The sequence below is a fragment of the Urocitellus parryii genome, chromosome 4, assembly GCF_045843805.1.
Source record: "Urocitellus parryii isolate mUroPar1 chromosome 4, mUroPar1.hap1, whole genome shotgun sequence".
Lineage (NCBI taxonomy): Eukaryota > Metazoa > Chordata > Mammalia > Rodentia > Sciuridae > Urocitellus > Urocitellus parryii.
In genome coordinates this window covers 135,768,656-135,793,529 of record NC_135534.1, presented here as the reverse complement: position 1 = coordinate 135,793,529, position 24,874 = coordinate 135,768,656, and the positions used below count along the sequence as shown (strand labels likewise).

The window sequence follows — 24,874 nt, the reverse complement described above, 5'->3', positions numbered from 1 at the left end:
CCTAATCAATGGATTGATTCATTTGATGGATTAATTTAAATGGACTATTGGCATGGTAAGTATAGGCAGGTAGTGTGTGGACAGAGGAAGTAGGTAACTGGAGTATCTTTGGAAATCATATATTTTGTCCTTGGTTTCTCCTGCTCTCCTTCTGCTTCTTGGCTACCATGAGCTCTCCTCCGTGATGCCCTTCCATGATGGTGTTATGCCTCACCTCCAGTCTAGAGCAATGGAGTCAGGCAACCAGGGACTGAAATTCTAAACCATAAGCTCAGACAAACTTTTCCTCCTCTAAGTTGATCTCTTCAGGTACTTTTGTCACAGTCATAAAAAGCTGACTAATATACAATATTTGTATTTTTGTCACTGGTGTATTTCACTTAGCACGATGTTCCTAAGGTTCTTACTTTATAAGACTGAATACCATTATATTGTATGGATAGAACACATTTTGTTTCTCCATTCATCTGTTGATAGGCACTTTGGTTGTTATAAACATGGTTGAATGATTACATATCTTGCCGCCAGTTTTCTTATTTTTTTATTTTTTTTCTTTAGATTTTATTAAATCATAAATGTACAACAGCTCCTTAACTCTACACATGCACTTAAATATTTTTTTTAAAGGAAAACGTTATGTCTTATTACATCATGATCCTGGCTAATAGCTTTTCAAAACTTTGAGAAAAATCTTAAAGTTTTCACATGTCACCCGAAACTTACAAATTTAACATTATCAAAGAAGGAATGCTTCTACACTCCTTCCTCCAACTAACTCCAATTTATTTTTAAGATGGACTTGGTTCTTTCTCTTCCTCTCTCTCCGGGCTCCTCCCTAATCTCTCCGCTCTCTAATCTCAGGGAAATGGGATTACCTTTTTTCCCCAAATTAGGCAGATTTATCTGTCCTTGAGTACACACCCACCATAGGAATGAAGTAATCCAGACTTTGGGGAGAGTATCAGAAGATCTCAGAAATGACTCTCTCCCAAATTAACAAGTGAATTATAACTCCAGACAGAAAACCTGTGGAATGTAGCCTTTGAATCACCTCTTTAAAAGTCCCTTGTTCCTGCTGATAGGCAGAATCTCAGCCTTTAGGACAGGTGTCCCCTGTGTTTCTCCTTTGCTAGCAAAGCAAAAAACCATCTCTTTTTCCTTTTTTCCTCAAAACCGTGTCCTCATTATTGATTGGCATCAGGGACAAGGACCAAGCTTTTAGCAACAAAAGGAAGCTTGCTGCTGTGTTTTTGGCATGTTCCCGGTATGTTCTCAGCCCACAGAGTCAATTGTCCTTTGCTTAGCCAGTTTTATGGCAAATTGGTTGTGCAAAAAAGCTGGGTACAAAGTATCCATGCTTCAGTTTGTGTCCACTTGGCCTGTTGTGTATATTTTCTAGAAAATGCTGGGGTGGTATGACTGTACATTTTGAAGAAGAGTAAGTGAGGGGCCAACTCAGTGACACACGCCTGTAATCCCATGGGCTCAGGAGGTTAACACAGGAGGATTGTGAGTTCAAAGCCAGCTTCAGCAGAAGTGAGGCACTAAGGAACTCAGTGAGATGCTGTCTCTAGCATGCACAAGGCCCAGGGTTCAATCCCTAGCACCTGTCCGAGAGATTTTATTAGTAGGACCATAGCGGCCAGTCACAGAAGGGAAGGGGGTCAAGAGAGGGGGGGAGAGGGGAAGGGAGGGAGAGAGAGAGGATAGAGGAGGAAAGGGGGAGAGAGAGAGAGGAGAGATGAAGAGGGGGGGAGAGAGAGAGGAGAGAGAGAGAGAGGGAGAGGGGGAGAGAGTAAGAGGGGTAGAGTAAGAGAGAGAGAGGGAGAGCAAGAGAGTCACAGCCAGTTTTTTTAAAAAATATTTTTAGTTGTAGATGAACAGAATACTTTGCTTTATTTATTTATTTTTAAAGGGTGCTGAGGATAGAACCCAAGGCCTCATACATGTTAGGCAAGCACTCCACCACTGAGCCACAACCCCAGCCCCTTGTGGCCAGTTTTGAAGAGCATTTCATGAAGCAAAAAGCTAGAAGATTATGTATCCAAGTATTCTCAGAGAAATACCCCAGGACAAATCCAACAGCCACAGAAAGTGCAAGCCTTCCCCATTCCTTCTACTGATATTAGAGGGTCCTTAAGGACACAGATCTGGGAGAAGAAGGGCCTTATATAAAAAGTTATGTACAAAATCCCTCTTACCTCAAATAAGTCTTTCCCTAACTCTTTTGCATACTGAAAATGGCAAGACCCCAAGGACCAAGATCAGGAAAATCTCCAAGGAAAAGGACTCAAGTCACCATGCTTCCTACAGCCAACTTTGAAAAATAACTCCTTGGAGGATTATAAGCAATCAAATCCAGGTCACCATGATAGGAGACTTCACATATGGGACAACGAGATCAAAATTTAAGATCATTGATTTTTAATGAATGAGTCATGAGTAATCCATTGGCATGTTGCCAAATTTGACCCATATGTAAATTCCATGTCTGCTACAATTGAGCATATGTACTGTTACTACAGAGCCTGATGGAATATTGAATAGAAAGGATATGAAGTTCAGAATTTGAGTGTATATGTGTGGGGAGGGAATAGTTTAATTTGTTCTACGTTAAGAAGAGATGGCCTGCTGGACTCCAAGAAAGCTTGTGTTTATCAAGAGTAATCAAGAACTTTGATGCATAAGCATATTAAGCCAGGTGGCAGGAAAAATTCTATTCCAATTAGAAGGTAAACAAAAGAATTATGTGATCCCTATGTTACAGATACCATAAAACTTTGTCTTGTCTAGTATCAATTAAATTAAAATCAATATGACTTGCAATTTATTAACATTCAAATATAAACATGCACAAAAAAAAAACTCAGTAGTAGAGAGTTAACCACATATAAACATGCACAAAAAAAAAACTCAGTAGTAGAGAGTTAACCACAAAAGAGTTTGCAAAGAACACTGGTTAGTGCCTGGGTTTTTGAAATGACCCCTACGTGGCATATACTCATCTGGAATATGCAGCACCAGTGGCCAATAGATCAAAACATCAGGGACCAGAACACCAGCCCTCTTTCTATCAGAGACATGATTGATCATTTATTTGGACACAGGAAAGCAAAATGTAATTTAATAATATTCATATTATTTTATGTCATTTATGGCAATAAAATAATAAAAATATTTTTTAAGTTTTAAATTTTAAAATATCCAAATTTATTTTCCAACTCTACCTTCTTACCTTTAATTGTCACCCCAAAGTGCTGACCTGTGTTTTGGCAACGATTGCTAACCTCCGTGAGGTTAAATAACTTTTGTTTCAGTTGGGGTTTCAGAAAAGGAAGACATTTACCCTAGTCCTCTGGACATAGAATTACCTCACAGTGAGCCTTGCTCACCTCCTTATCTGGATTGAGAGAAGCAAGGGCAGTTTTCATCTATTTAAGAGTTCTCATAAGTGTTGGATTGTGTGCATACACTGCCAAGGAGTGGAAACAAACACTGAATAACATATGAATAAATTACAAGATCTATTTTACACTTAACATTTTTCAAAAAACACCTCCTGCTGCTAAAGTCCATGCCCCATAAACATCTCCAGTAAAGCAGTGATAAAAGCAAGAATAACATCCCCCAAATGATAAATTGAGAGAAGTCAAAATAAGCAGTATATTCCTTACCAGTCAAATGTGAAGGGTACTCACATATACTTACCAACTGCCCTTCTTGTGATCAATTATCAAGCAGTGATTTCATTTGTGTTCAGAAACAAATATGAGTAAAATCTATTAACCAAGGTCTAATACTTATCTAATAAATATGTTAATTGAATGATATTCTACACATGCCAGTATTGCATTAAGATGACTTGAAAAGAAAATACCGGCTGCCTGCAATTTAGGAAGTTTTTGTCTTTGAAAATAACGTCTTCGAATAAAATTGATTTTAGCAGGAAAGAATATTATAAGAATGTATTTATCCTATAGTCTATACTTGGAATACGAGCTAGATTTATACAATTTAGCCTGGATGCCACATTTCAATATCTTCTAGCAGATTATTAATGAAAAACTAGTTGGCATCTCTAGTTTATTAAAATGATAATTTCTTTAATAAGAACTATTTCTACTGGGCAGACATCAAAAGCTTTTCTTTTGAGATAAATGCCTCTAGTTTAAAATGTTATCTTTTGGAATAATTCCAGAATCATATCTAAAGAAGAATATATTTATCCTCTAAGTCTCACAAGACTGTAATTTATTAATTTCTATGTATTATTGTTTTTAAAGAATGTCTAAAGATAAACTCTTAGGGCAACTAATTTGTGAATGCAATAAGAAATATTATCAAATGGTCTAATATGATGCAGAACATTTCCTGCCACTTTCTTCCTGGAACTGAAAATGTGGTAAGAGTAACCGAAGAAGAAAGTGAAGCAGCACAGCTCCCGGGTTAGTGAAAGAATCAGTGTTGTGTAGAGACACTGTTCAGAATCTGACCTAGGGCATCAATAAAACAACCACGACATGGACTCTTTCAATGGCGCATAAGCGATATGTCATTAATCGAGCTTACATTGTAGCAGCCTGTTCTTATAAGGTGACAAATTAACCATATGGCTACCTCGAAGATGACAAAACTAAAATATATTAAACTCTGTGGGGTAAATACACCCACAGGCAAATCTAATATACTGACATTTTAAATACTAATTGAAGCTGATTGATTTACGTATGCTACGTTCTCAACTCTCCAAAATGATGTATTTAATGTTTTATTTTTAAACACAATTAAAAAATAATATATAAATATATACATACTGCAAATGTAATACAGATAACAAATTCATTTAAGCCCATTTATGCACATTAGTAACACACCATGTGGCAGAAAGACTAGGACTACAAGAAGACCCCTTGGCGATTTATTTTATATTAAATCCCTAATGGCCTCTCCTTATCTTTGCAAAAATATGCACGAAAGTCCAGACTATGCAGCCATTGAAATGAATGGTTATTTATTTGCTAAACGAGAACCCTATGTTTAATGTTCCTTAGACATAAGGTAGTCTGGATAAGTCGCATTCCTACAGCTCCATACATCATTTATTTTACATACCCTAACTTCTCACAACAGGCAGCGGAAAAATGTCTCTGAACAGCATCGTGTAAGTTGCTGAGATTTTTGTTTCTGATTCCATTATGGGAAGATTAAATGTTAACATGTTTACTTGCTTCTTTAGCAACAAAAACAAATTTATATACAATCTTGGTACCCAACAGATAACAGCCATGAATACAAAATGGGAGAAAGTTTGTGAATCTCAAAAACTAAAAATCAAATAATGTATAAATATCGAGAGTTCACACTTGAAAATAAACCTCCATTAAATACCAAAGAGAAAGCTTCGGGTACTTTAAATGTGTCTGAAAAAGAAAAGTGCTTATAATTGGAAAGTTCTAACCATACATGCTGCTTTCTCAAAGAAAAAAAAAAGCTTCTTATTGTCCCCCTTTGTGTCATATGGTTAAAATAGGCCACAAAACTTGATACTATACATAATAGTTTTTAATACTCATGCTGACACCAACACTTTTTCCTTTTCAAGTGATTTTCTATCAAGTCACCTCATGGTGGGTTCACACAACCAAAATGTAGCCCCAGCTATATCCTGAGGAGACAGGAATATAAGCAGGACCATGATGTTTGCTTGCTCCCCTGATGCTTTCTCTATCTAAATTCTGAAAGTTTCATACAGTTTAAACCAAAGGTTATTGAGAAGAAAGAATTCACAAAGAAGCAAATACCTAGCAAGGGGAAAGGGTAGAGTGGGGGGAAGAGAGAAGACCACCTTCCCTTACTTCAGAATAGAAAACCCATTTTTCTCTGGAGTATACAGTAGTCCTCCCTTATCTGTGGTTTTGTTTTCTGCAGTTTCAGTTACCTGCAGTCCAACTGTGGTCCAAAAATAGAAGACAGTGCATTATGACATATTTAAGAGGAGAAACTATGTCCACATAACTTTTATTCCAATATATTGTTGTAATTGTTATATTTCATTATTAGTTCTTTTAATTTTTTTTTTTTTGTAGTTGTAGGTGAATAGCATGCCTTTATTTTGTTTATCGTCATGTGACGCTAAGGCTCGAACCTAGTGCCTCACCCATGCTAGGCAAGCACTCTGTCACTGAGCTACAGCCCCAGCCCCTTATTATTAATTCTTGTTAATCTCTTATGTACCTAATTTATAAATTAAACTTTGTCGCTGATATGTATGTGTTGGAAATGGCATATATAGGGTTGAGTACTATTAGAGTTTTCAGACATCCATGGAGGGTCTTAGAATATATCCTCCACCAAGAAGGGAGATAACTATATACAGATAAGAGGAACAATTGTAAGGTAGAATTGTAGAATGATGCTGTGGGGCTAATTCTTACCCTGATCCTATGTAAAAATCTCAGACAAATCCCATGATAGTTCTGGATACTCTTAGTTAACATAGTTCCCAATGCATTTTCATAAGATGGGTCTCAATTTAGTACTCAAAATGCCCAGCTCATGCCATAGGCAAACTTGCAATCCTGTATAGAGGTAAGCTTCTCCCCTCTCCTAGCCAGGCCCATTGCTGGTGGAAAGGAATGTGCTCTCCTCTTCAATCTTTCCTCACTTGTTCCTTCTGCTTCTTATTACTCTTGATAACTGTAGTTTCTGACCCCCTTTAGGTTGGAGCACAAGGAAGTAAGATGAGGTCAGAGAGTTGGGAAAGTCCTTACTTCACTGTTACTTCCTGGAGTCAATATTAGAGCTCTCTGCTCTTCCCAGGTGTTTACACCGAGGCTTTGTTTAGTGTAAGATCTTGGATCTTTTGGAGCTCCCTTCTCGTATCTCCCTATGTTCCTGGATAGACAGAAGGAATTTCTATTTCTCATTCCCCATCTCTGGAGAAGCTTGTTCTGTCTCTAGCTTCTATCCCCTGAGACCTGCTTTGCTTTCACTTATACCACCTCTTTTGGACAAAATCTAAGAAAAATGCACGTTGGCTATCTCTCACGTGTGGCCTGGGTCTGGCCTATGCTCAAGATTTCTGTATCCACTACTCCAATTATTTTCTTGGCGTGAAGGCGCTTAGTGCAGCTAGCCGTTCCAGAACCCACTGTCAACCCAGCCAGCCAGCACATTTCTCACTCTGTAGCTATTCCAGCCACTAATGAAAGCACATGCCCACGGTGTCTCCCAAAGGGGCACCTTGGGTGTCTCCTTGAATGGTCCTTTCCAAATTCATTGCCAGGCTCCTGTTTCCTACTTCCAAATTCCAATATTTTTATTCCCTTTAAGATAGCGAGAGGTTTAAAGCTGTGAAACTAGATTTCATATGCTTTTGAAAATTATATATCCTTGTGCTATGGTTTGAATGTCCTCATCAAAACCCAGTTGAAACCTAACCCCTATCGGGAGGCGTTCAGAGTGGAACCAGGCCGGACTTTTAAGAGGTGATTGGAGCAAGAGGACTCTGCCCTCGTGAGTAGATTAATGATCCACTCATGGATTAATGGATTATCTCAAGAGTGGATCTGTCATAAAAGTCATTTTACTCTGACTCTTGTTTGTGCCTCTCTCACCATGTGATGCCCCGCATGTACTGGGACCCTGTAGACAATCCCCACAAATAAGATGGCTGTCAAAAGATGTTGACCAGATAGATGCTGGTGCCAGGCCCTTGGACTTCCGAATCTCCTGAATTATAAGCTAAATCAACCTCATTCTTTATAAATTATCCCATCTATGTTATTCTCAGTTATAATAACAGAAAGTGGACTAAGACTCCTGGTCTCATGCATGACTATGGAAGGATAATCTACTGGCTTGGTGCTTTAGCTGAACTGCCTAACTAAAGGTCTCTCTGCAAGGTTTTCTCCCATTCATTTATCCCTTCAGAGCCAGCTTCCACCGTCCTTCACCCTGCTCACTGTCACAGCACAATGACTTCACAGACAGCATCCAAGTTTCTCCTGACCTCTGAGTTCCTGTTGGTTTCAGCCAGTGGAAAGCCCCACGAGGTACCAGGAAGGCGGAAGGAGAGTGAAAGCAAAGTGTTTAGTTCTCAGTTTCCTTTTGTTTGAGGTCACCATAAACTGACCATGAACTTGACCATTCCATGAATAAAGACTCTTTTTAAGGTGACTTTTTCCAATTATTTCTGCCAAAGTTCTGGAAATTTCTCTTTTCCTTTCCCCTTCAGACTTACACTGGTAGCTGCTGGGAAACAATTCTCTTCTCTGCAGTTTCTCCACCCTGTCTTCACCTAATAAACTGGTTCAATTCATTAGAACTTTATCAAATGACCCTAACTGAATAGATCATCTGTTCCTGCTGCGACCCAGACTGATATTATCTTTCAAAAATATATTGTCTTGAAATGCTCAACATTCTCATATTTTTCTAATTCAGCTCTACCACACATAAATATAAACTCACTCAGCTTCTTATTCTCTCGAACTAACATTTCTAACTTGAGCATCTAGGCAGGTGTCTTCTTGCTCTATATTTCCCTATTACAACGAATTCTTGTAGATCTTTATGAATATTTTCAAAGTAGTTTGTAAAAAGCTATCTATAGTACTAGAGACCTTTAAGCTTGAAAACAGAATATTAGAGTCCTGAAACATAGTCTCATCTCAAGAGGCAAGATTTATTAGTTGGATTGATCAAAAAGCAAAGACTTGGGGCTGGGGATGTGGCTCAAGCGGTAGCGCGCTCGCCTGGCATGCGTGCGGCCCGGGTTCGATCCTCAGCACCACATACCAACAAAGATGTTGTGTCTGCCAATAACTAAAAAAATAAATATTTAAAAAATTCTCTCTCTATCTCTCCCTCTCTCTCTCACTCTCTCTTAAAAAAAAAAAAAAAGCAAAGACTTGATTCTATCACTGTTATTTCCCAATGATTCTAATGGGTTTAAGAACACTTGATGAGATCGTCTTCATCTGAGTATAACTAAAACGTTTTTAAAAGGTACAAATTCAGTTGGATTTCTGTATCTATGGGTTTCATATCCATGGATTCAACCAACAGCAGATTAAAAATACCCAAAACACCCAAATGCAGCCAGGTGCCGTGATGCATGCCTGTAATCCCAGCGGTTTAGGAGGTTAAGACAAGAGGATCACTAATTTAAATACCAGCCTCAGCAACAGTGAGGTGCTAAGCAACTCATTGAGACCCTGTCTCTAAATATAATACAAAAAATAGGGCTGGGGACGTGGCTCAGTGATTGAGTGTCCCTGAGTTCAATCCCCAGTATACCTCCCCACCAAAAAAATAACACAAATTGCATCTGTACTGAACATGATTTTTTCCCCTAGCCATCATTCTCTACACAATAATGAGTGACAACCATTTATGTAAATGTTTATATAATATTAGTTATTATAAGTTATCTAGAGGAGATTTAAAGTGTATGGGAAGATCTGCATCGATTACAAGCAGGTACTATGCCACTTTGACTAGACTTAAGCACCTACAGATTTTGGTACCCAGAGGGAAAATTGAAACTGATTTCCCATGGATACCAAGGTACAACTATGCATGTGAAACTAGATAAGAAAGAGATAGGCTGTTCAGGGGTTCTGGTGGAGTATGATCACAAATTATTTCCAGCTCCTCCTATCTGGAGGCAGAATATCATCCCATTTCCATAGGGATGGTGGCCCTCGGACTTGTTTTGACAGAATGTGGCATGACTTCAAAGAACTTTTGACTCTCAGTCCCCAAAATTCTTGTTTCTGCCATCATGGATGGCTTCTACTCTCATGCGAAGAAGCCCAGGATGAAAGATCTCATGGAGAGGAGACCAGCCATTCAGTCGTTTATTCCAGCCTCCCCAGTGGACACTCTACTGATCAAGGCTGTCCTAGACCAGTTAATCCTAGCTAGTCCCTGACCCATGACTGCAGCAGAGTGAGCTTTGGCAAAACCAGCAGAACTATGACAACTATGAAATTGTTTTTTAAAGTGTTTGTGAAGTTTGTGTTATAGTGAAAGCTAACTGAATTGGAGCTTTTAGTCTCTCATACCAGAATTCTTAACATTGTGTTCACAGTCAGCTAATTCAGGCAGTTGCAGAAAAATCTAGACTGTGGTAATGACTAGCGTTTTCTTCTGTGGCCCAACACAGAATAATAGCAAAGGACAGGAATTTGGAGTCAGATGTTCCTGGGTTAGAATATCGCTTGGTTGTTAGAGATAGTTTATTTACCCTCACGGAGTCTCCATTTAATCATTCATAAAATAAATATAATTGCCTACACCATAAGAAAGGTGTCATAACTTTAAGAGACAACTAATATAAAGCACCTATAATAGTTGTGGGAACATTGTAGGTACTCAATGAAAGTCAGTTCCCTTCCTCAGTATCTGTATATGCATGCAAACAGAAGTTGAGACTTAAATGTAATTGCTCTAAGCCAGTGTTCTCAAAGGGTAGTCTCTGGACTGGGGGCATCAGCATCATCATGGAACTGACTAGAAATATAAATTCTGAGGCTCCCCCCTATATCTACTGATTCAGAGACTCTGGGAACAGAATTCAGCTTTCTGTGTTTTACCAGGCCCTCTAGGGGATTTGGATACATGCTCAAGCTTAAAAAAATCAGTACTTTGGACTAACAGAGATCATGACAAAAGCAAGTATGAATTTCGAATTTTCTTCACTTTGCACTTAAAAAATATTCTAAGATACACTACTACTGTATTACTGGTAAAGTCATTTGCTATCCATAAACATTTTCGGATAGACAGCTCCAAAAAATTGCTGTACCTAATTTATTTTAACATTCATGAAGGGTTTAGCATATACCACACACCATTCTGGGCATCTGCCAATATTAGCCCATTTAGTCCTCAGTATAATAATCTGAAGAAGGCACCATTATGATCCCCTTTCAAAGACAAGATGCACTGAGGTTAAATAACTGGCTGAGGATTAGAGAGCTAGTGTGTGTCAGAGCCAAAACAGTTTGGTTCCTGGGTTGTGATCCATTAACCCCTACCTCATATAACCTCCTTTATATCTATGACTTTTGCTTTGTGTTCAGCAAGGGTTAGCAATTTGCAACATTTCATGGACTCCAAGGTGATCAGCAACTACTTAGTAATTCACACCATCGTATCATAAAGAGGTTATACAAAATTATATCAATTCAGAAAGTACCATATCCTGGCAAACAGTGTTTGTATTTTTGACCTGAGAATTCAAAAAGCAGATTGGTAGAAACATAGTTAACAGCATTTCCTGAGCATTCAAGAGGACCAAATCCTTGGAAACAGGACCAAATCCTTGGAAACACCAACACCAGGGAAGGAGGGGGACTTTCACAAACTCAGAGAATCCAGAGTCTGGACCAAGGAAAGGCCTTATGAATTCAAGCCTAGTACCCAGAGGTAGATTCCTTTAGGGGGAGTTAACCAAGAACTTTCTATCCACTGGGGGCTGGGCAGAGGAGCAAATTTATTGAAACAATTGCACACATACTGATATCTGGCTGTCACTTTCTCCACTAGAAGAAACTTAAAGTTTTTGCTTTGTTTTAAATTTCTATCCTGATGGAAAATGTGTAGTGCCTGTTTTGTCTCTAGGACCAAACAAGAACGGTGACTTGGTTTCAAAGTTTAAAAAGTCATGAGGCTCATTTAACTTCATATTTTACATTGTGTCAGATTAAGAGATCCTGTGGGAATATCTGTGCAAAAAGTGCCTTCTGGTTTGTGAAGCTAAATCCAAAATGGGGATAAGGTCATTTCACTGGTGTTTTTAACTCAGAATCAGTAACCTTCCACTTTAGCATGTGTGCTTCCCCTTTCTAAAGAATTCTTCCTTTTCACCCCACCTTCTATTACTCGTCTCCCCAACAGATCTCATTTACACCGCCATGTTTTTGTTTCAATGTCAACTCCTGGGACTTTTTCTCACCTTCCTCTCCCTTCCAAATCTGTGCTTCTTTGGAATCCTGTCTTGGCTCAGTAGAGCCAATTGGAATGCCTGATCGTTAATGTTTATGGAGGACAGAGATCACTGCAGGACAGGATCTAGTCTATACTTCAGGAACACAGTAGCTGCTCAGTAAATGTTTAATGACAAATGACAAATCACTACATTAATGAGTGGTAAAGTGGATCAAAAAAGTGAGTACATGAATTTGAGTCCTTCTTCTCAACCCTGTTGTCGCAAGGACACATAGGCCAATCTGGTGGGTATAGAAGGAGCTGGGATTTTAATGGCTATAAGGTTGAAAGCTTCATTATTTAGGTTCCTTGGGCAGGTAGCAAAATGACTGTATCATTTCTGGTTTGGTATAAGAGAAAACCAAAGGCTCAAAGGCTATTACCAGAACTCACTTTTTAAGGCCAAAACAATGGGGAAGTCACCCACAGATATTTCTGGCACAAGTATTTGTAAAAAAAAAAAAAAAAACCCTGAAAACTAGTTTTCATAATGGAATCATAAAATGAATCTTAATCTAAAATATTGGGAGGCAAAAAATAACCTAAAATATTTAATGTCAAGAAACACGTTTTCCAGAAGAGTCTTTTCAAGTTCATTTATAAAATAGGCATAATAATAAGAACTATTCTAAAAGATGATCATGAAAGTTCATGAGAAAATAAAAATAAAGTACATATGCACTCAGTGTCTGGAAAACATCCAATTAATGTTGGCTGCTATTTTTTTTCTAAAATTTTAATGATTAAAGGTACTAACTAGCACCACACTATGAGTACAGTAAGTAAGTTAATTACTTACTTACTGAAACAAAATAACCAAACCCTGGTTCTAGCATCCTACCTGTTTCCCTGTTTCTACCACCAGGCGGCATTACTGACCCATAATAAGGCTCTCTTCTCCAACACAGGGTACAGCACCTCAGCAGCCACCATTGACTAAGGAACTACACCTAGGATGTCCGTTCTAGAAAGTAACTATCCTCAATTATTATTTTATTTGGCTTTGATTATTTCTCGGAGCTGCCTCTGACTACATGGTATAAATGCAGCATTTCATTTTCTTGTGTACTAGAAAGCCATCCCTGTTGCTTAGGGGACCAGTACAGCACTTGTGTGTGGAAAGGGGACATCACAGCCTACTGGTTCTCTTCTAAAGAGCTTTTTCCTGTCACAAGACAAGGAAACAATTTTCCTCTAGTTTCACAGCCTGCTTTTCTATGACAAGTTGCTACAGTGTCGTAATGAACCATTAAAATATTGCATATGATTCGCAGGAGTGTTACAATCAAACTAATTTAAACTCAGGTCAGGGCTCCAAATCAGCAAAATAACTCTGAAGGCAGGAGACAGAAAATAAACCAGAGGAAAGGTAGCAATAGCTGCTATTAAAAGTAACTCCAGGCAGCTAAAACTGGTCTGAGCACATTCCTAAAAATGTAATTAGCCAAATCCTTCCAGAAATTAAACCATCAAAATGACATTATAGTACACTTTAAAAATGTATTTACAGAGTGAAAGAGCAGTCATCCTGGCACAGCACTATATCCTGAGGGTTTTCCTTCTTATAAGCAAAGATGCAGAAGAGCTATGAAGAAACTGTCACAGATACATTCTTGGACAACACTATTTCTTAATTTCCTTGGCAGTGCTAAAGTTGAGAATGAATTAACTCAATAGGTTGTTTTCTGGTTTCTTTGTCACCTTATTCGATGATTAAAATGACAAGAACAAAGGCTTTCAATGACTTTTTCAAATTCCAACAGATATTAAAGGGCAATGAGTGACAAGGGGAGTGCTGGGTTCTGCCAATGTCATGGAGCTTACTTGTCAGAGAGGGAGACAGCGATCTTCCACTTCCTTCCTCAGTAAAGGGCCAACTTGCCTCCTCCTACTAAAGGATTCCAATAAAACAGAACTGCCTGCTTATTATCTTTGAAGGTTTCAAAATATGATTGGGTTTGTTTAAGATATAGTGCTGCATGAATTCATTCAAAATACCTTCCAATGAATTGCTCATTTCCCCAAAGATGATGGTGAGCTCAGAAGAGAGGTTCTAGGTAAGGGGACAGAGATACCAAAAACATTCCACCCAGAGGGAGCACCTTAAGCATTTGGATGACATGGAAAAAAATTTATTGTTTTTTTAAATGACAAATATGCACTATGATGTTACTGGAAGGAAGGAAGGAAGGAAGGAAGGAAGGAAGGAAGGAAGGAAGGAAGGAAGGAAGGAAGGAAGGAAGGATGGAAGTACCCAGGAAGGAGAGGTGGCCATGAAGACTAGAATAGTGTTTCTGAAAGGAGCCTGTGAATGTGTGGGGAAGGGGAAAGTTGTGTAAAGTCTACCAAGAAAGGAAAAGGTGGGCAGTGATCCAGGTGGTATGGAAAATCCACAGTGTGGCCCAAAGGCTATTACCAGAACTCACTAGAACAAGCCCTCGAGGTGAAACCTCAGGAGGAAAGATGATGATCCAGGAAGCATCAGTGGAGAGCAAGCTCTGCATCTCCAGCTGAAGAGAGCAAAGAGCAGAAAGACGAGGCTTCCAAAGCACATGCCTGGGTCCCCAGTAGGCCTGGTGACTGGCCAGCGGAGGCAGCAGCCACCATGATGTTTTGTGTTCAAATAGGAAAGATTCTAAAGATTAATTATTCAATGCGATTTACTCTCTTAAACATGACCTGTGGTATCCAGCTGCAGGCAACCCTACCTACTCTGAGTGTGAACTAAAATTAATAACTGTTGGAAGTCTGATACAGTTGGCCAAAGTGCATGAAACTGACTAAGCAAATTCTGAATCACAAATTGAGGTTCTACTTTTTTTTTTTTTTTTTGATGACAACAGCAAAACAACAATTTCCTTGGGTTACCTAAAAAAAAAAATTAAAGCTATGAACCCTTGAGCTACACTGTCTCACATAGGGATGGATTTCTATTACATGCAAGTGATTGGCATGCCCCTAAAGTTCTAGTGACCTTATGCTTATGCCCAATAAGACCCAAACGGTAGGTATACGGACATGCGCTGCATATGCCAAGGTGTGGCAGCCAAGAAACAGAAAATTTTATGGAAGAAAATCTGAGAGTGAATGACACAGCGTGGATACCAGGAGCAACCCCACTTGTTTGGAAGAGAGTCTTCAAACAAGGCCTTCTTCATACTCTTACCCCTGTACGCACATGCCCCTCATCATGTCAAGAACTGAAGTCCATTTCCCAGTGGTGCACTGCAGTGGACTTGTGAGGGTTGGCAAGAGCTGATAGCTAAATTTTCAGGAAATTTGACCAATCAGCTCCTAAGGCCTTCACCTCTTACCATCACTCCACTGGTATTAAGTTTCTACACGTGAACTTGTGGGCACAAACATTCAGACCATAGAAGTATTTATCTAATTCCTGTGGCAAAATAGTAGCTAGAAAGTGTACAAAGGCACTTTCTACTAGTTAGTTCAAGATATTTTGTACTAGAAGCAAACTAGATGAACCAAATTTTGTGACTCATTTAAGTCTACTTGAAATTAATCAATAGGTTAAAATAGAGAAAAATTCTCAATGGAAACATCACTTTGACTCCAACTTGAGTTTAACCAAAGACACAAAATAAGAATCCCATTACAAGGTATTTTTAGGTAGGCAGGTTCTGCTATAGTTTGGACCTTGGAAGCCCCTCAGAGGCCTGTGTGTTGAAGCTTGCGTCTCCAGCCTGCAGCACTATTAGGTGGTAGTAGAACCCTTAGGAGGAGAGGCCTAGTGAAAAAAAGTTAGGTCACTGTGGGGTGTGTCCTTGAAGAAGATATTGGGACCTGGTCCCTTCCTGCTTCTCTTTTTGCTTCTTGGCCACCATAAGGTAAACAGCCTCCTCCATCATACACTCCTGTAATGATATAATGTATTGCCAGAGGCTCAAAGACAATGGGATTAAGTGACCGTGGACTGAAACCTCTGAAACTGTGAGTGAATTAACCCTTTTCATTCTTTTAAGTTGATTTATCTTGGGCATTTTGTCACAGTGACAGAAAGTTAACTAACATAGTATCTTTGACCCACTTTTGGCCATCAGGATTCAAAATATTATAAATTTCAGTTTCTTATTATGTTTCTTCAAAGGTGAAGTGCTATCACTACTGATATAAGAATATAGTGATAATAAACTGTCCTTTAAATAGGAATTTATGATTCTCTCATGTCAGTTACATCTCACCATCAAGAACCACTCATAGTTCAATAGGAATGAAAGTTCACTTTTCTGGGTTCATGTTTCACTTTCCATCCTGCCACTGTTATGAATTATTAGCTTTAAATTAATTTCAATTGCCATCTACACTTCATATGCTTTATGAAGACTGATTTTAAATTCACATAGTGAAAGTTGCCTAGCCAATTCTGTTATTTGCAAACCTCTTTGGATTCTTAAGTCACATATGAACTGAGACCCTCAATACCTCAGATTCTCAAAGGGTTGTTATTTGGAGTAAATATAGCGCTCATTAGTAATATTGTTTCAATTCAATAAAAAATCTCTATCATTATAACTTTTCACTAACTGATTAATTGTTCCCCATTTTGGATACAGATCTGAAAAAAGCTAAATTATAGCAAGGAAATCCAGAATACACATGATCTTGAATTCTAGAGACAGACTGAGAAAACAGGTACACACTTCTTCCCTTGTACAAGGTGTGTCCTATATAATCTCTCCCCACAGCATCTTTCTTCCTATTACTCTTATCTACTTGCCAAATCTCCTCTACCTCAGGGTCAATAATGAGCTTACTATGAGCACTTAGGACTTAAATGGTATTTATAGATCAAAAATTAAAATGAGTTTTTAAGAAAGCAAACAAAAAAATGTGAAAATAAAGAGGAAGACAGTTTGGCATGGAGAGTAGGGAAGAGAAGGGTCTTCCAAGGATGTCTTAAGGAGGTCTAGACTGTCTGACATCCTGATTTGGGAACAATGACAGGCACCTGAGAACTTACTAGTGAATCCTTGGTGGGCTCAAACACTATCATTAGTCTTGTTCATTAGTATCATGTCTCAGTACACACAGGATTTAGGTCCTGGCTCTACATTGGATAAATGATATAACATCTCTAGATCTCCATTTCCTCCAAGATGGCAATGATGGCCCACGCTGGCGAATTATCCTTCAAACTGGTTCTTCCAGGACACACAACAAGACTACGTTTCTCAGCTTCTCTCCAGTTTAATAGAACCATGTGACTGAGCCAATGAAATGGGAGCAGAAGTAAAGGGGGTCAAGTCCAGACTGGATGCATGTGTACCTCCATTCTTGACCTTCTGAGATCCTCACATTCCTCTTCAGGGAGGATGGAGATGACCTTTAAGGCAACCTTAGAAGCCTTACATTGAAAATGGTCTCTGCATCAACCTTGGTCACCTGACCAGGAACAGGATATGGGATTGTTGAGTGAGTGAAAAATAAACAGCTTCTGTGTTGAGCCTCTGAGATCTGGGGTTTATTTGTTACAGCTGCTGGAGCTACCTCAACCAAAACAGGAATGATCACAGCGCCTCTATCTCTAGGGAGTGCTGGGAGGATTAAGTGAATTGTGCTTCTAAGGTCTTACTGTACTCTATATGATGCACAATGAGAGCTCATCATGGCATTTTAACTCTTCTTATTGTAGCCAGGAAGAGTTAACAGCCTGGACCCGAAAGAAAACAGAAGCACTTGTGTTCCAGCCCTGCAGAATGGTTGCACTTATTTCTACTGGTTGGGTAGAATGGCTTTAAAAAGTTAAAAGTCATTTTCAAAACTCTTCAAGTATTTGGCATTTGGAAAAATATGCTAAAAATAACATGCTCACCCAAAAGAGACTAGGCATTCTACCACAAACTAAAGTAGGAAAACACATCGTGATCTCCCCAAACATTCCAAGCTGAAATAATGAGAATCATCTTTGGTGCCTGAATTTGGTATAGATTTCAGGCTGGTTTGCTCAGACTTAAGTCCTGGTTACAATGGGTCAATTATGCTCACTGAGCCCTGAGTAAACTTTTCCTTCTGTTCCGGGAGGATTTTGCACAGTGATCTTGGAAATTCCTTCTGGTCTGTTCTCTGAAGGCTAACAGAAAATGTTAGTATTTTTCCTCCTGCAGTGTTCCAAGGTGCAGCGTGGCTGGTGATCTATGTGTAGAGCAGAATGAGTCAGGGATCTGAGTCACTCAGCCAGAATGCAGCCCACGTGTTCTCTCTTTCAGGTTTCAATAGCAGAGTGTCTGGTCATGAAGAGGCCCCCAGCTGAGAGCACAGCAGAAGGACAGCCCTCAGCCCAGACAGAAAACAGACCTGAGCAGTTCTTCAGGAGTCCAGCTCCCAAGGGAGACAAGATTTCAAGAATTGAAAATCCCTGTTGTTCCTCATTTATAGGAAACTAATTTGAAATAAAAACACATGGCAGTGATACATGAAATATGCTTAGCAGACCATAGGTTCATATACGCAGTCTTATTACCACTTTTATTCTTTTTAAGTTGTCTGGAGGATTTCATTATGACATATATCCTGGGTTGAATTATGTCTCCCTCAGATTCATAAATTGAAGTTCTAACTGCTAGCACCTTAGCATGTGACCTTATTTGGAAACAGGACTGTTGTAATAAGATGAGATCATTAGGTGGGCCCTCATCCGTTATGACTGATGTTCTCATATAAATGGGGATGTCTGGACACAGAGACGTGCATAGAGGGAGAATGATGTGATGATAAGGGTAGAGATCAAGGTGACACTTCCAAGAGCCAGGGAACAACAAAGCTTGTCAGCTAACCATCAAAAGCTAGACAAAAAGCAAGGAAAGAATACATTCTCAAAACCCTCAGAAGGAACTAGTCCTGCCATCATCTCCATCTTAGACTTCCAGCCGCCAGAACTGTGAGCTGATGTTTCTGTCAATCACATGGTACCTACAGTACTTCATTATGGCAGCCCTAGCAAATGAATCAGTATATAATGTATAATGTAAAAATCAGTCATTGTACAATTGATCACAAAAAGTGACCAAGTGAGTGCCTGGTTGTGGTCCTTCTTGAAAGATATTGACTTAGAGTCTTTCAAGAGATGCTTAAGTGAGGTAAAATAGCATTTCGTATCAGCAAAGGAAATATTGCTGTGATACTGCCATGAACCTCATTAGAATGGAAATCTGTGTCCCTTCCCCCGTGACATCCTCATATACCCTTTTACCATGGAGTAAACTAGGCCCAAGAAATACAGTCATCACCAGTTCTACTGGCAAAGGAACAGAAGCAAAGTTTGTTCCACTTACACTTAATTGGTTATTCACCAATTCTCTTCTGATAGTCAAATTGAAAAGCAATGAAAAGGGTACAAAGGATCAATACAACAATCATCAACCAGTGAAGCAGGACCCACTATGTGACATGGGAGCATGCAGACTTGGAACGACCCAAAGGCCATGTGAACGGCAGTGGCTTTCCCATGATCCTTAGCTTCCAATAGTCCTCTCTGTAAGAGGGACTGCCTCCTAACTTAGATAAGGCCATTTTGGCCTTTAAAGAGAGAGAGAGAGAATTTTTTTTAATATTTATTTTTTTAGTTTTCGGCAGACACACATCTTTGTTGGTATGTGGTGCTGAGGATCAAACCCGGGCCACACGCACGCCAGGCGAGCGCGCTACTGCTTGAGCCACATCCCCAGCCCCTGGCCATCACTCTTTTAAAGTCACTTTTGCTTTAACTTCATATATTGTGCAAAGCAATTGAGACTCTGCATTATTAAAATAATTTGCTTTTTATGATAGTTCATTCATACCTGATATTGTATGGCTCTGTTTAGGCTACAATTATTACTATTTTTTGAGATATACTACAATAAAAATGAGGGACATAGGGCTTGGAAGCTGTTATGGTTTGGATCTTAAAGCTCAAGTGTTGAGGATTTGGTCCCCAATGCAGCAGTGTTCAGAGTGCTACATGGAGCCTTTGATAGATGATTGGATTATGAGAGCTCCTACCTCATCAGTGGGTTAATCCACTGATGGATACATACTGTAATGGGTTTGGGGCAAGGGGCTTCATTTTCAAATGAGCTATCTCTCTCTTTCTGCTTCCTGGGTGAGTACTTTGCTCCACCATGTGTTCCCCACCATGATGCTTTGCCTTGCCATAGTCCCAGAAACAATGGAGCCAAGTGGCCATAATTGAAATTTGTGAAACTATGAGCCAAAATAAATAGTTACTTCTTTTAAGTTGTTTTTATCTGGCATTTTGTCACAGTAATGGAAAGCTGGTTAACACAGAAACTTTTCCTCATCATGCATAAGACCAGAGTTTATCTACCTGCAAAGGCAGTGGTCTCCACCTCCCAAACCAGTGATACCCTCCACATAGCATGCTGTGTATGTTACAAGGAGATAAAATCTTCTAATTTTATGAATATATCATTCCAAGGAAAATTAATTGTGTCATCAGGCAAATACAGCCCATGACACATACAACTGTGAAATCACAGTGTTTCAACAGACCAATGAAAATGTAAGAAATCCTCTTTACCTTTTCCATTACATGCTATAGAACCACCATTTGATCTATTCCAGTTTTAACAGCTAATTAATTTGCAAAGCCACCCATTCTATATTTGGACTGCTAGATAGGCAGTATTATCTATGTATATGTGGGCCATTTTTTTGTTTTTCTGATATCAGTTTCAGCCACAGTTTTTTAAAGAAACCGGTTGGATGGTAACAAAGGAAGTTTCTTTGGATGCTTAGGTGGGCATGTGAATTATTTAAACTTAAAAGGAAATAAAATCAGATATCAAAGGATCAAACTGCAAATACCAAGATGTATACACTAAATATTTGCATCTACTAAGCACCTACTGTGTGCCCAGTACTACACCAGAAAACTGAAGACAGATGTCAAAGATAGCATCATTACCCACAATTAACTCAAAATATTATCTAACCATGATTAAATATAAGAAACAAATTTTAAATCAAAGGAAAACATAGTATTACAGTTAAGTCTTTTTTTAAAGAAGTTTGTAGTTCCCTTTTATTTATTTTTTTTAATATTTATTTTATAGTTATCGGTGGACACAACATCTTTGTTTGTATGTGGTGCTGAGGATCGAACCCGGGTCGCACACATGCCAGGCGAGTGCGCTACCGCTTGAGCCACATCCCCACCCCTACAGTTAAGTCTTAAGTTGGTTAGGACTAAATTTTGTAAGAGTTCAGAGGATGGTAATAAACAGTGGAGAGTTTTTAAGAGTCATCATGAAGTACCTGGGTTGACCATGCTTTGGAGGACAAGCAAGATTTAGAAAATCATAGGAATTAAGAAGATTTCTTTGAGACTGTATCGATATTTATAGGGTAATTATACAACTACTCCAAAACACACAAAATAAAATTATAAAGATTCTATTATTATTGTTAAACTGAGGTGGATGGGAATGAGAAGGATGTTGAACTATAATCAAACATAAGTAGGAACCAGGAAAACACCATTGCATCATGGGATAATGCAGGGAGAAAACCAAATTCGGCCCTTAACTTGGGTATTTTTCCAACTGACAAATTGGAAAATTAACGTGCAGTTTGTCCTTAAAGAAAGATATAGAATATTACCAAGGAGTTCTTTCCTCCATTTCTCAGTCACCTTTAATGTCCCCACTGTGCAAAAGTGGAAAGCTCTTGTTTAGCTGATTAACTGTACCCTTCATTATATATACAAATGTCCTTCTCCCCCTCCCAGATTATATAGCACTTCCAGAGACCTACTTAACCACCTGATTAATTACTGGACCCCTATGTAAATTACTGTCAAGACTAAGATGATCATTTCATCACTGATTCTGCTTGATGAACATTTACAGTTTAACATATCTGACAAAGCCATTTGTAAACTCCTATAATATAAATGAAGGTACATTAAAGCTACAATAAGTCCATAATATTAATAGCCTTAAAATAATTTGCTAACTACAGACAGTTCCCTAAACAATTACAAGACGTTCTATGTTAATTTAGAGGGGAATTCCAAACAAGGTATTTAAAACCTAATAAGATGCCATTAAATGAAGGGGACAGGGGAGGGGGGAAAGAGAAAGAAAACCCTAAGGCTTAAACTAGTAGAAATGATTCTCAGAGCTACTGACCCTTGCAAGATCCATGTTTTCTTGGGTTTAAGACACAAAGCAGATTTCTAATTGAAGGTGATTATCTAGATAATACATCCCAAATTATATATTTTCTTGTATTGATTCACATCAACAACTAATTACATGGAGCTTTTATGAATCTGAAAAGTCCATAGGAACAGTCAAGGCAATCTCCGGACTATGTACAATGAAAACAAGCTCTGTAAACTATGAGGCACTACACAATATGACAATAGCTTGCCTCCTGGTATTTGTGTAGACCTAAGAATTATAACATCAATCAACCAGGAATGGATTTTATGAAGAGATCACAGAAAAAAAATTCCTAGCTTGTTCTTGAATTTTCTGGGGTGTGGACACCACTGTGCATGCCTGTGAGTCCACTGAAATATACACATTGATATTGTCACATTCACTATGAGGGAAAAAGGAACAGCAATATACGCTTTTAAAAACCAAAAGACAAATTCCTATGCAGCAAATTTTATCTCCACACACTTGACTCAAGAGCTAGGTGCCTCTACCTAGCACCAAGGTGGCTAGCTTGATGGAGGCAATAAAACAGCAAAAAATATGCAGACTTCTGCCAAGGCCCAAGTATGCCTCCATAAAATATAGTTCCCATTATCTGGGTTAATTAAGATTAACACATAAGTCATTGAAAACCCCCAAAGTAGACAAAAGATAATTTACTACAGAAAGACACAAAGACTAGAAGTCACCCTGAGTCATTCAATAATACACTGGAAGGAAGTTTCTTATTAATACTCAAGTTGTCACCATTGATTACAAAATGAGATGCATTCAAATAACTCACAAAAAGCTAAAGAACCCCTTGCTTTGTTTGTGAAGCTCTATGAACAAGGTAGAGTGGAACACAGGAAATGTGCAAGTAAACCTAATCACATATATTATAATTACTATTAAACAAGTTAACACACACGCACGCACATATGAATGTTTGCATTTTAGGTTTTGTTTTACTGAGATGAGTGAAATAGCACTCATCTTGAGACTCCATGTCTGGCATTTTTTATTAACTTAGCATAATGTTTTCACACAAAATAATAACTGGCATGCCAGGCCAATCTCAATATCTCAATCTATTGTTGAGAAAGCATTGCCACCCTTACCTCGAGGGTCATGTTCACAGTACTAATGGCCACTTTTATTTCTCCATCAGACAGTTCCTTTATATCTTTCAACATTGTTTGTTCGATACTTAAACCTGTGGATAACAGGGGGAAAAGTGTGTTATGCTTTGGGAACTCTCTCTTTTTTTAAAAAATAATATCAAAGGATTAATGAATGCACATTGATTTCAACATTTTGTCTTATAATGCCACTTTTATTCATCATATGCACCCACTAAGGCAACAATCACATTTGTGACTATGTCTATACCTGTCAAGTTCCCAGCAGGAAAGAAGAGCCACCCCTCATGATGCAAAAGAAGGCTCTTTAATGTTGGGACACTTACAGAAATATGGGTAAAAGATGGTGCAGCATCTACAGAGCAGCAAAGGGACAAGGGAAGGAAAGAGAAATCTGGAACTGGAGAAGAGATGCTGCCAGAAACAGCACCAAAGCAGGAAGGGAGTGGGGAAGAAATACCACCACTGCTCCTCCCCTTCCCCTGTGACTGCGACGAGGGTAGAGGTAGGAAAATGGAGAAAATCAGGCAAACAAGGCCAAGATTTGCTTTCAGGGTGCATTTGGGCAAGTCCCTATGTTTTCTAGTATAATTTTGTTCAAAATGCACTTTATAAATGTAACCCATAAAGCTATCATAATTGAGTTGGCTGCCCTTGTAATGGGCTTTAGCAGTAGGGGTTATTGAATTCCTTAATTGATGGGAAGAATAATCCAGAATGGCTAAATTATCCAGAACTACATAGTTGTAGTCAATTGACCAACGTACTTCAGTGAAAGCTATCACAGCAAAACAAGAAATGGTTTGGCCCAACATTTAATCCTCACACTACATTCTTATGTCTGCTTAGGCTTACTGTCTTAGAAGAAGATCCACAGTAAAGCTTAGTAAAGCACAGATATCCTTCCCAGCTGCTTGCTAAAGACATCACAGTTGGATTGCCTACCCTATCAACTTATAGTACCGTCAATCACAGCATCATGAAAAACGGGTATTAAATATTTTTCTCTAACTAGAAGATTGATTTGTAGAACACGTGTGACATTAAAAGTCTGGTGTTGTTTTGAAAATGAATGAGAATGCGTCCCATCCTGCAGTTATGCATACACTCACATCCCGCCTGGCACACAGGTAACTGAAGGCGTGGCAGTTGCTGTCAGTGCCTCGCCCAAACTTCATAAGAACTTTTCACTCAGTGTGCCTTGCAAGATGCTCCACCACCAGCACCTGCATCTGTTCCTGAAGGCTTTCTTCAGTCACCAGACAAATTCTGGGGAATTAACACCCCTTGGACTAGGTGACCTTCACTGTGGGTCTACTGACAAATTCTTAACAGGAAGTAACAAAACTTAATTTGTAATGTTTGTCAGTTTCTGTAGTGTCAACACTTCTACCATGGCTGATCAATTGCATAACCAATTCAACATCAACCAATTCACAAAATTCCTCCAAATTCAACCACCAGCCTTTGGAGCCAGAGTGAGCATGTTCCTGCACCACTGCACCCCTCAGCTGGGTGTAATTTTACACACTCTTTCCCAGGGTTTGCTGGTGGCCTTCACCTCTGTTTTTC

The 24,874-nt window shown here is 38.9% G+C and overlaps 1 protein-coding gene across 6 annotated transcripts in view; it reads right to left on the bottom strand.

Moving 5' to 3' along the window:
- Prune2 (prune homolog 2 with BCH domain) overlaps window positions 1-24,874 on the bottom strand; it is a 260,170-nt gene that overhangs the window by 171,030 nt on the left and 64,266 nt on the right. For all 6 annotated transcript variants that reach the window (XM_026394031.2, XM_077797009.1, XM_077797008.1 and 3 more), the window contains exon 6: window positions 23,282-23,376. In XM_026394031.2, coding sequence (XP_026249816.2) covers window positions 23,282-23,376 — 95 coding nt within the window. The remainder of the gene's footprint in view (window positions 1-23,281; window positions 23,377-24,874) is intronic.